At 43.0% G+C, this 13,120-nt stretch overlaps 1 protein-coding gene across 1 annotated transcript; it reads left to right on the forward strand.

Annotated features, from left to right (window-relative positions):
* Window positions 1-1,413: 1,413 nt before the first annotated feature.
* Window positions 1,414-2,924, forward strand: LOC133903540 (proline-rich protein 4-like). The gene is made up of 2 exons (XM_062344956.1): window positions 1,414-1,663; window positions 2,155-2,924. Exons 1-2 carry the CDS (start codon window positions 1,423-1,425, stop codon window positions 2,640-2,642), a joined length of 729 nt encoding a protein of 242 aa, XP_062200940.1. The 5' UTR covers window positions 1,414-1,422; the 3' UTR covers window positions 2,643-2,924.
* Window positions 2,925-13,120: the final 10,196 nt, after the last annotated feature.

Below are 13,120 nucleotides of genomic sequence, written 5' to 3' on the forward strand. Positions count from 1 at the left end.
CTATGTCTTGTGGGGGTGTTGATGTTGTATATTGATGATCTCGAGTACAGGCGATGTGGCTAAGACTATTATGAGTATATCAGATTTAATCTAACATAGGGCTAAAGTTGCTGAGTAGCTCCTCTGCTGGGGTCTTCATGCTTGCCTCTCTTCTCCTCCTCTTCCTCCAAGCCTTTCCACCTTATATAGGGGTGAGGTACTGACTCCTATAGGAAGTTGTCTTCCTTGACATCTAAGTAGATAGATCTATTTTTGGTATTGATCGTTCTGAGTTGGGTAACCAATCTAGACCTTCCTAGCATAAGTAGATAGATCTGTTTTTGGTACTGATCGTTCTGAGTTGGGTAACCAATATAGACCTTCCTAGCGTGTACTTCCTTGATTCTGGGTGTATCAGGTACCGCTGATTCGGTTCCTTGATATCTGGAGCCGCCTAATATGTGTTGTACATATCCTGTCTATATCTGATATACTCCTTATACGTATATGCCCCATAGTTAGATATTCGATAAACCTCATAACCTATTTCTAATGTGAGTTTAAATCCAAAAGTTTGAAGTATCTTAAGAAGTCATGGAGCAATCCCCCTGTACGAAAAAAGACTTAATTCTGTTTTTTTTTTTTTACAACGGAGTCTATATATATACATACTTTTTTAATTCATAAGTTAGAGATGCTGATCTCAAAAACAGGTACGTACATATAGACTAGTTTTTTGACCGTGCTTTGCAGGTGACGGGAAACGTGGCAGGACACGGGACGCTTCGGGCGTGGGCGCGCACGGGAGGGCACTGGAGCGCGTGTGGAGGCACGGGATGCGGGCCCACGCGGGAGGCGCAAGCGCGCACGACGAACTAACGGCAGACCACGCACGATGATGAAAAATTAGCAAACGTTTTAAGTAGGATAGATGTTAATGAACTAATTAAACGAACAGGAATCTCGTAAATTATGTACGGCAAAGTATTATTCAATTTGGGAAAAAGCGAGTGCCACATGAAACAATCCCTACATACGTATGCAGTACATGTATTTGCATATTGTAGAATTCCATTATTCGAAATTGACTGTTGAGACTAATACAATTGCTATATACTGATGAGACTAATGTCCATGCATATATCATAGTGAGTCAGGTCATCCATGTGTCAACCATGCATGTACAGACTACAGTTGCAGCAATTTACCGGCACTGCAAGTGGCGCGACTACATCTGTCGTCGCATGCACGCATGTGCTCAAGCTCGCACGCACGCAAGTACGTATCTACTGAGATGCGAATGCGTCTCCACGAAATAAATGTAGATCACGATGATGATCAAAAATTGAGATCAGCTTGATCCAGACGGCAGGGATTCAGTTAATTTCCCACCTACAAAACCGGCGCCGCTGCATGCCTGGCTTACCCGCCCCAGCTCTGCCCATGGAGCTGCCGAGCTATGTGATCAATGCAGTCTCGCCTATAAAAAGCCATGGCAACTGCTTCTGGGCATCCAGCTATCTCAGCGCCATGGCGGGAAGGATGTACCTCGGCGTCTGCACCGTTCTGATGGCGATCGCTGTGGTGAAAGCTGCCTCCGGCGAGTCGGCGTCGGTCGTGGTCGGCCTGGCCAAGTGCGCCGACAGCACGAGGAAGAACATGAAGAATGAGGCGGCTTTCAAGGGTACGTAGGTGACGTGTGGACTTGCATTCTATGCACTATATATATTTTCATGTTCAGACCCGACCGGATTTCCTTTACCAGCTCAAAAACTCTATATCGGGATGCATATTCGCTCGAAATTTCAAATTGAAACTTTAATTTAAAAACGATACTGGCCAAAATTTACTGGTAACAGACCGGGATTGCTACAAGTACTGTGGTAACCGGCTCAGAAATGCCAGGTTATTGAGAAAATTAGATAAAATTTATTCTAGTCGAATTTGCCCTTTCCTTTTGGTGCTAACTTTTACCAGAAACCCCCGATAAATTCTGTCAGCAGTAACGGGCTTATAAATTGTTCGAAGGAAGAAGTGCATATGTGTTTACCAACATACATTTAATTCTTTTTCGTACAAATGTTTAGAGCATGATAAAATCTGACGGTAGTTCGGTTATCCAATTGCTCATCTATTTCCTCCAGCTTGAGAAAACTGTGTTTTGGTCGATCACAGGACTTCAGGTGGCAATCAAGTGCAAGAACAACAACGGCGAGTACGAGAGCAAGGCTGTCGGCGAGGTCCAAAGCTCCGGCACCTTCTCCGTGCCCCTCGCCGCCGATCTCCACAGTTCTGACTGCTTCGCGCAGCTCCACAGCACCGGGAATGTGCCGTGCCCCGGGCAGGAACCGTCCAAGATCGTGGCAATGTCGGGCGGCACCTTCGTCGCCATCCCTGGCAAGACGCTTTACCCATCGGCAGAGTGCGCCTCGGCGACCATCTGCGGCTTCAAGAAGGACTTCTTTGACCACTTTCACAAGATACCCGTGCCGGAGCACCAGCCTGCGCCGGAGTACCACCCCGTGCCTGAGCACAAACCGGCGCCGGAGTACCACCCTCCCACACCGGAGTACCACCCCCCGACGCCGGAATACCACTCTCCCACGCCGGTGTACGGGCATCCCACGCCGACTCCGATCTACCATCCTCCGGTCCAGCACTGAATAAGTTATATTCCATGAGAGGTTATCAGATAGTTCGCTATGCGTACACCACATCTGGAAAACATGAACAACATATGAAGTCAAGCCGCGTTGCTGATTATTTTGTTATCTATTATTACTAGTGCATGGAGAATAAATGTTGTGAGAATTAGTTGTGAGGTTGGGCTGGGTGATTTGTTTAGCTTTGATAAAAGTGGATTGTGTGTTTTTCTGTTTATCCTCGGCAATGTAAACTGCATGTTTTCCTCCGTGAGCGATTTATATATTATGCTATGTTTGACATCCGATGAATTATGATAGTTTCTTTTGTTGAAAATGCTTTTCAGAAATTTGATGTTGGTTACCTGCTTTGTACTAAACCAAATTACAGAGAAGAAAAAGGCACAACCAGGTTACCAAAAAAATATCCACATGAGAGAAACTTGGAAGAATCAACTGTTGGGCCAAATGTCTCTCCACATAAAGAAACAATTAGCCCAATAGCCCAGTACGACATGGTACGTATGAGCTGCTGATTGCCGTCGTGATAGATGAAGATGCATTTACAAGAAAACCCTAACTCTCTTATACTTGAGCAGCAGCTGAGACTTGAGAGAGAAGCTCATAGAACAACAAAAGGAGACACAAGAGAGAAGAGAAGGAGAAGCTTGTTGTCCATATCGGTGTGTCCTGTGCAACCTTCACCAATCTCTTGATCAGGAGCAAACCGTGTTAGATCGACTCCAAGTTTTGTCAGTTTGTTCTGCACTTGTAGTTCTCTGATTTCAGGATTTGGTTAGTATAGCACCTGATTTGACGGGGAGTTTACAGCTCTATTAGCAGCAGACTCAGCCCAGGCGGTTCCTTAAACCAACCGCCTGTGAAAATGGATTTACACAGGCGGCCCACTTTAGCTGCCGCCTATAGATATAAAGATTTCCGCAGGCAGTTCCGTAAGAGAACCGCCTGTGGTATGTATTTCTTTAAAAAAATAATAAACATATATTTTATTCACTCCAGATTTCACACAGTTTCAATATAGATTTCAACATCACAGATTTCAAAATCATCAAAGATTTCATAAAATTCAATATTTAACACAAGTACAATAATATTCACGACATCACAAACCTATATTGCTACGAGTCTTTTCTCTCCCACTCACAAAGCCTCGGATGGCTAGCTAATTCGCCTCTGTGATCAAAGAATATGCCACTCTTGTGGATGACTTCGTGCATAATAAATCGGCACATGTCACGTTGGACGTTTTGGATATCTTCGTCTGTAAGAGATTGAAAGTTGCAAATTTTAGTGCAAAATAATTAAGACACTAAGTTTAGAAGTTGCAAATTTTAGACTAAGAAGGTAACTACAAAGTAATTTCCTGACTGCACTAAAAAATAAAGTCTTATATAGGTCCTAATTACAAAAGAAGTCCGGATTACACAAAAACCAACATCCGAATTGCAAAAGATCACTATGCTTATACTATAGCTAGCCTACTCCTATGCTAGCTTATGTTTCTTCACCAGTGGGTCATCATCGTTGTTTGACAACAATGATGGTCGACTCCTCCTTGTCCTCCTCCACCTCCTTGGAGGACGCATCATCCTACACACCGGCCTTGTCCTCCTCCAAGCTCGCCGCTAGGTGGCATGACGGCGGAGTGCCCTTCATGAAGTACCTCCAGTCCTCATCGTGCGAGGAGGAGTACTTGTCATTAGGGGAGAAGGAGCTACGGTCATTGCCGCATCATCCGGAGATGATGGTTGTTGCAACTAAGGAGAGGCCAGAGATGATGACGGTTGTGATAAAGGAGTGGCTAGAGATGGTGGGGATGGAGGAGAGCCCATAACAATGATGGTGTGGCTAGATAGGAAGTATGGTGTCAATGGAATGAAGAGACAGGGGAGGGCGAGCAGTTGTAATAGCTAATCGTTCATGAAAGGCGAAAGGAGTGCAACAGAGTTTTAATAGTGGTGCAAAAAGTATGGGCACACAGAGGTACGAAGGTGGCAGATAATCTATCAGTGCGGGTTGGAGTTACCAACAACTTTGATAGCCATCATTGCCAGTTGGTAACTCCAACCAGCACTGATAGATTATCTACGATAAATCCAAATAAATCCTAACGACGGTGATAGGGGCACACAAATTGATGTGTGGGTCTATCAGTGTTGGTTGTTAACTCCAGCCGGCAGTAATATCATTGTGCGAATCAAGGCATCGATCTATCACTATCGGTTGGTAAATTCAACCGGGACAACTACAACATGTATTTAATCCTCAAGCTCTAGTTTCTATGCTACAAGTGAGAATTCACTCAAACACTAGTGAGCACATATTTCTTTGTTCTTCTTTACTTTTTTCTGGGAGGTATGTGCAGAAATGCTGTTTTCTTTTTATCATCTACTCCTTTATTTTTCCTTACTTAGATATTTGTTCTTCCTGTCTTAAGTTATAGCTCTCTGTTTTATGTTTGTGTTATTTTTGTAGAGCTACTCTTCTATGCCATTTCGATGGTTGCCCTGCCTCGAAGGAGGGTTAGGGTCAGCCATATGGTGGCTCATAACCTCAATCTCGTTGTAGGCACTCAGGAACGATTGCTTGTTGTCTTTGGACACCAGGTTCATCCAACCCGAAGCTGATGGGTGATCATAGCTGCTACTTTCCATAATGCTCTGGGACACAACAATATCTTCTGGATTGCCTTTGATCCTCGCAACAACAATTGCTACATTCTCTACCCTAAACGCCAAGATGCAGAGTAGCTACATCGTCATATGTACACTTTTGATTAAGATAGTGTCTACTTCAACATTGTGAGCCGCATCAGCATGTTTGATAAGGCAGAGGATGATGAGTGTACTTTTATCATCAGGACGGTTGCTTAAATTGAGTGCCCATGCATTACAATAGAAACAAAATTTACACAAAATGACATCAAGCATATACATAGATATTACTTATATCAATAGATCCAAGAAACGATTCTCTAACCAGTATTCTTGCCCCGTTCAAGGCATGCACCGGGCTGCTGCTAGCTACTCATTATTCTATCCACCTGCATGCTCATGTCCTCAGACTTGTTGGTTGAATAATGAGTTGACCATGCATCATGCATGCCCATGTCGTTTGCAGTCGATAAACATTAGACAAAATTTACGATACTCCTAAAATACTATAGATAGTATATCTAGTTAGATCATAATGGCTAGAACTAAAAAATATGACATATTACCTCCTAGCAGGTAATAGGTCACCCATAATTATTGTATTTATTTTTATTTTTCATATTTTGGAAAGTCACCTAACCGCTTTTAGTTGGCAGTTCTGCAATAGTCACTTGTAGTGAGCCCGTATGTCAATAAGCACGTGAGCATGCTACGCTCCACAAATCCAACGAAGTCAGATGATTGGATCGCAAGAGAGCATAGAGATATTTTTTGGTAATTGGTTACGTCAACACATGATGGGTAAGGATACCGACGATGCTCTGTTGGAACTGCTGGCTAATGGCTCGTCAACTACGATTCACACATTCCAAGCATATAAGATCAATGGCTATACATTTTATACGAGAGCACTAATCAAAATAGCGGTGTCCGAATTGATGCCTATGACCATGCTAGCAATAGGGATACCTACTATGGATTCATAGAGGAGATTTGGGAACTTGAATATGGAGAGTTGATGGTCCCTCTGTTTTGGTGCCAATAGGTTAGGCTCCCAGGGGGAGTCAAGGTTGACAAGTATGGTATGACTACCGTGGACCTCAAACGCGTCGGATACAGAGAACAACCATTCGTGCTTACCAAGGATGTTGCACAAATCTTCTATGTAAAGGACCCGAGCCCAGCTATCAAGGAGGAGCGTCACATGGTTCTTCAAGGAAAAAAAAAAGATTGTCTATGTTGAGGATATTGTCAACAAAGAAGACTGCGACAAATTCGATGACCTACCTCCTTTTGGTAAGAATGTCGAACTTCCTCTCATTGATAACACTGAGGAATCTACCTACATACGCCGCGACCATAACAAAGCATTAATTGTTTAATGAAATCAGCTTTCATGTATTTGGTGAAATTTGTACAAATTTAGGATAAGCTTTAATTTGTATCGAGGATATGTATGGTGAAGAGTAACTTTTTGAAAGTTCTGATTTGAGTGCCGCACCATGCAATCGAACTTATGTGACACCACTCTTTTCTCTTTTCAATTGGTTAGAATTAAATAGGATTAAAAGGAGAAAATAAAATTAAGAGCTAAAAATCACAAAGATAACCAAGAATCAGTTGACATTTTATAATTCGTAACAGAATTAACAAATTATAGACTTATTAATGAAATAAAGATAATTCAGTACACATTTCATGCATGCAAGTATTTTATCATGTAGGTGACAGTAACACAAACTCAGCAATTTTGGTTTCATATTTTTCTCAACTCTAATCATTTTTCTATAAACTTTTCAAGTTTTCAGCCAAATTTAACAATAGAAGAACATTTCTAGAGAAAAATAATTATCAATGCCGGTTCTAAGTAGCAACCGGCACTAATACTCCATATATATCAGTGCTGGTTGCTACTTAGAACTAGCACTGATACATGTATTAGTGCTAGTTGGTACTTACAACCGGCACTGATACATGTATCAGTGCTGGTAGAAACCAAAACTAGCACTAATGCATCTACTACATATATATCCAACACTTAGCCCTATCCACGTTCGCTCCATTAACCATTTCAGCCCACCATTGCTCCTCTGCACTCTGCCGATGCGCTGCTCCTACTCCCGACATGCTGCCCCCCGACGTGTCGCCCCTCCTCCCGACGCGGTGTCCCGCCAACTCCTCCCCGACGCGCCGCCCCGCAGTCGGCCACTGCCTCCTCCCGACGCCAGCGACCTCCTCCCCGGTGACCTTCTCCGCGCAAACTCCTCCGTCGTCTTGCTCATGGCCGGCCGCCCAAGCCCCCCCCCCCCCTTCTCTCTGTCAACCGCCCGGATCTCCATAGGGCAGTGGATGATGGATGGATGTATGCAAGGACAAAAATGGCGGCCGATTTGTATATGTTTGAAACAACTTCATGTGTGATTGGTTGGATTGATGCTTGCTTAATGATTTCTTGATGGATGGATTGATGCTTTCTTGCTGATTTGTATATATGGATGGATTGATGCTTTCTTGTTCAGGAGTGACCTTGGGAGGCGGCCGGCACGGCGGGGGCGATGGACGGCGTGAGGTGCTAGTGGCGGCGGAGCCACAAGAACGGCCAACTTAATTAAAAGGCTTAATTTATGTGCTTTAGCTTTTTGTTCAGACTTCAGACTGATGTGCTACTGAACTCATCTTTAAAGTTCTGATGGGAACCATGTTGCTGTTGAACTAGCTATAACCAAAGATTGAAGTACTTTGTCACATTTGATATCTTTTACTTGATCCTGTTACACAGTATCTGGGATATCAAAATTCGAATTACAGTTGGGGTGTTACTCATGTTGAGAGTGAGAATGATCCAATGGCTAAGGTGTTGTATCCAATTAGGCTATATGGGGTTCATGGTTGCTTTTCTTTAACCATTTCTCTTTAGACAATATCAGTGTTGAGAGTGAGAATGATCCAATGGCTGAGGTGTGAAGCTATTGGGAAATAGTACCAACATGTATATACAATAACAAAGAAATTCTTAGTCCCTTTGAGGGTTCATGTCGATTTCTAATCTCTGTCGAGGTACACATGTATAGGCAATTCAGCATAGTATTAATATGTTTTTTGTTGTTGGCATGTTCTAAACTGAGGTTCTAGTTTCAAGTTTCAACTTTCTGTATAGCGCTTATTTTATCTCTTTTTTTCTTAGTTTGATTTATCTTAGTTTGATCACAAGGTAGCAAGCACTTGTACTGCCCTTTGTTTTCGACATGTTACTGAGCCTATGATTACTGAGAAACATGACAAGCATATACCTGAATAATCCACTGCTGAGATCATGCATAAATGTATCTTCCTAAAGTTTTTTTCCTCATGGTAACAAACATCAGCTGGGGTTAGTAGCTTTGTCTAAAAAATGGTAACTAGCTAATCTAGCAAACTTGCCCATGAGCCCACGAGATCATGCATAACGTTTCGGGCATTCGTCAAGAAATTCTATTATATAATGTTATATATATTATTAAATTTCATCAATGTCAATATAATATGAAATTTCATAAATGTATGTTCCTAAATTTTTTATGTAGGAATGGCATGTACAAAATCCAACCGTCATGCACCGCCCTGTCCCATCCCCCCTCCGATACAAGGCCCCTCCACAAATTCGGCTCCAACCTTGGTACAAGATGATCCTGTTGTAAACATGGAGTTGGACCAGACGGGAGGCGGTAGCCCGAGTGCATACCTGAACATGGATCAGTTTGAGTTGGAGACAGCCATTGAGGGTCAGATTGATCCAGATGTTGATGCTCCAGAGGGTGACGAGATGACATGAGAAGAGAGGAGTGGATGAGGTCCCAGTAGGATGCCCAAGGGACGTTTCATCATCACAGAGGTCAATTCAATCTGGGAGCCCACGAGACCTAAAGTTGTTCTCGGGCCATTCAAAACAACAATTGGGTGTCTAGTGAGGGACCATGTTGCAATCACATATAGAAGTTGGAGAGGCAGACGAGATGACATGTGGGTGGTTCCTGATAACATTAAGGATCTTATGTGAGGCAAGTTGGTGGTAAAGTTTGAATACCCTGAAGGATGCAACATGGCCAAAGCGCCTGAAGGATGCAACATGGCCAAAGCGAAGAGTCATGCCCTGTCAACAATGTCCATTGCATTCAAGAATTTCAAGGGTAAGCTATGGAGAAATTATTACTTGGTGGGCCGGACACTGAAATGGGATGATTATCCGACGGTGGAACCATTTTAGAATGGTTTCGTAGAGTACAAGAGGCCAGAGGAAGCACAACGATTAAGTGAGGTAAACAAGGCCAACTCTCACAAGAATGTGTACCCCCACAGAACTGACTCACATGGGTACATGAGGAAATACGATGAATGGGAAGAGATGGAAGAACAAGTAACCCGCAGTGGTGCCACACCTAATACGGTCAACTGGATTGAACGAGAAAAGCACTATCTGTACACGAGAGGGGTGACTTTGTCGGCAGATAGCAGCCTAACCTTCAAAAGCGACAGAGAATAGGAAGTGACACAAAGAATTGCAGATACCCACGTCCAGTCTTCCCAAGGCTCTTTCAGGTCGGAAAGGGAGAAAGACCAGCTAACCTTGGCTCTGGGAACCAAGGAGCACCCAGGTCGCACCAGAGGCAAGGGTGTGGTGCCTTGGAAAGAGGGATTCCAAGAAGTCGCCGAAAGTTACAGGAGTCGGAAGAGAAGGAGAGAAGAACTGAAAGAGCTGCTAGCTTTAGTATGACAAGAACTTGTACAGGAGCGTCAGATGATAGACGCCAAAATCAAAGAAGCACTTCAACAAGGAAACAGGCAGTAGCAAGATAAAGAAAATGTTGTGAGCCTTGGTGGTCATCGGAGCAACTGCGTGTCCGTGGGATTTGCAAAAGAAGAATCGGCCCGTTACCCCGTGGACGACATCATAGAAAGAAAAGTGTACAAGCTTGTCGTGCCCACCTTGAACATTACCACCATGGTGGCTGTGGGGCAGGTCGACCAATGCGTGGAAGGAGCTATCTTCAATGATCTTTCAATACAGCGGGGATACACCAAGGTCCACTGGACTCCGTGCGAAGGCCATACCGTAAGATTGACATGGATTGCGCCGGAGAGACGGGTTCCAAGAGGCTCGGATCAAACGTGGGTGACTTCATTTTGTGGCCTAAGCGCTATATAGTGTTTGAAGATGAGACCGACGAGTCGTCTAATACGGAGTCAGACCCACCACACAGAATTTCTCCGATTCCTCCATGGTCGCCACCACCGCCACCATCACAAAGAAGAGAGCCAACTCCTCCTTAGTCGCTGCCACTATCACCGTCACCCAGAATAGAGGCAACTCCTCCCACTCCAAAGTCGCCACCAAGGAGCCAACTCCTCCCCCTCAGAAATTAACACTAGTGCCACCAAGAGAGGCAACACCTCCCCGTTCGAAGTTGACAATAGCTGCACAGTCTAAGAATTTGAGTTCATCTTAGAAGTCAGCTTCATCCCAGAAGCAAAGGGCACCTAAGAAGGTGGCAACACCTAAGAAGGTGGCAACACCTAAGAAGTTTCCTTATGAACAAACACCAGAGGAAACCAGAGAGACAGTGGATGTCAGTGTGAAGAAATTCTTTCAAAATCTAGAGCCTGAGAAGAAAAACCAATTCGTGCAGAAACACAGAAGTTTTTCTTGAAGATGGCCAAACCTGTTGAGCGTAAGAGTAAATTAGACTACGCGCACATCAAAAGCAAGAAATACTTGAAAGAATCTTCTATCGAACAGATACTACAAGAACAGAATTTAGAAAGATTTCTTGAAGATGCTAAAATGACAAAAGAGCAATTTCTAGACGAGTCCCTGGCACCAAAAGCAGCCGAGAGATGGTAATTAAAGTTGGGCGAACTCTTGGTCACGCCAAACATGTGGGACAAACTGACATATCAACTTCAAAAATTCCATGCGTGGTACATGAAGGAGTGGCAGGATGGTAGAGAAATGTTCGAGGCCAAATACAAGGATCGAGATTTCCTCCACGGGGATGGCTCTATTTATATATTATTTGAGGAAGTATATCGACTGTACCAACAAGATGCCCTCGACGTATCTATCTTGAGTTGTTGGACTCTATAAGTGTTGTATACGTATAATTCTCTGTATACATTCATGTACCCATTGGATTGAATGTCTTAACTTATTTCTTATATGGAATGAAGGTACAAAGATGCAGGATGGAGGGCATCGATCATGTGGGATTCATCGACCCACATCATGTAAACCCGATAATGATGCAATCCGATCCAAAAGAAACTGAGGACTATGCACTGAAGTGTATTCTGGAGCTACAATTGAAGAAATACATACTTCTGCCCTACCACTTTGGGTATCTGTTTTCCTCCATGAATATTCTACTCTTTTGAGCAATACATAGTTAGAAATTAGGACCAACTAACCTATGGTGACCTATGTGCAATTATCACTAGATCATCTTTGTCATCCAGCCTAACATCAGCAAGATTGTTGTTTTCGACTCACAAAATAATCCAAAAGAAATCTACCAACCCATCATTGACGTGCTACAATTTGAAGAATTGAAGAAATCAATCCGTATGATTTCCTTGTAGGAAGCAGGGCCTGGGCAATAATTTATGTGGTTTTTATCTAATGAAATTCATGCACGGATTCAACGGAGACGTTTCATACCAGGTGGTCGATGAAATCAAGAAACCTTAAACTCTGTTTCATTGTTGTAATGAAACCTCACATATATGCGGTGTATATATACTGTGATGAGATTTGATGTTTTAGAAATAAAATTTATATGTGTTTGTGTTTATATGTTGCGATACCTATCAGTGTGTGTCTATAAACATACTGTATACTTATGCCGGCAACGGCTAAAATTTGAAAAAGCCACGGTTTGAAAAGGGTGGGAAATACCTATCAGTGTCGGTTAGTAAAAACAAACCGACAGTGATATGTATACTATCAACGCCGATTCGATCCACAAACCGGCACTGATAATGATTTTCAGTGTCAGTTCCACACCCAGTACTGATAGTCAAAGACTATCAGTGCTGAGTAATCAGTGTCGATTCAAAACCCATTATTGATGGTGATTTTGAACCGATACCGATAAGGGTATCTGTAGTAGTGATATTTGCAGCCGGCAACTAATCAAGGTATAAAAGTGACCGGAATTTGCTCCTAATAACTGCCGGCAATTAATCACAAATTAATGTTACCAGAATTTTCTAGATCCCAACCTGATAAACGTGGTTACAATGTATACAATTGTTGAACGTGTAGAATATTTCGACGTGACAAATCTGGTCGATAGTGTTTTGCTTCTATTTTCTCATCTCGGTTTCTTGGAGGACCAGATCAAGCTTGAATCTCGTGTGATACTGTGAAAAATCAATTTTGAGCAGGATTCTAGCTTGAACAACATTTTCAAGTTTACATTTCTTGAATCTCGGTGATCTCTGGTAAGTGAGTGCACACAGCAGCATAGAATTGGCAATTCCTAATTCAGGGAAGAAAAGTGAGCTCTCGATGAGATGTAGTGGTCGCACACTTGCAATGAGAGACCGTCGTTGGCACAAGAACCAGGAAAGAACAAAACAAAAGCTAGTCAGACAGAATTGGCAACACACGAACGCATTGAAGAGACTTGACAGGTGATTTGATTCACATGAAATAATCTCAAGTCACCCAAGAAATCATGAACACGAATGATCGTGGATCACTACATACATTAGACATCAGGGAGCCAAGGAATCTCACAATAAACCAGTAATGCTCAGGCTCAGGCCGGAGAGCAAGCGTCCGCTTAG

Source organism: Phragmites australis, chromosome 21 (assembly GCF_958298935.1).
Source record: "Phragmites australis chromosome 21, lpPhrAust1.1, whole genome shotgun sequence".
Classification (NCBI taxonomy): Eukaryota; Viridiplantae; Streptophyta; class Magnoliopsida; order Poales; family Poaceae; genus Phragmites; species Phragmites australis.

What these genes read in the sequence shown, in the direction of transcription:
- LOC133903540 (XM_062344956.1), top strand. Translation starts at nt 1,423, where the DNA reads ATGGAGCTGCCGAGCTATGTGATCAATGCAGTCTCGCCTATAAAAAGC. An exon ending in GAATGAGGCGGCTTTCAAGG is followed by an intron (nt 1,664 to 2,154) that starts GTACGTAGGTGA and finishes GGTCGATCACAG; the next exon opens with GACTTCAGGTGGCAATCAAG.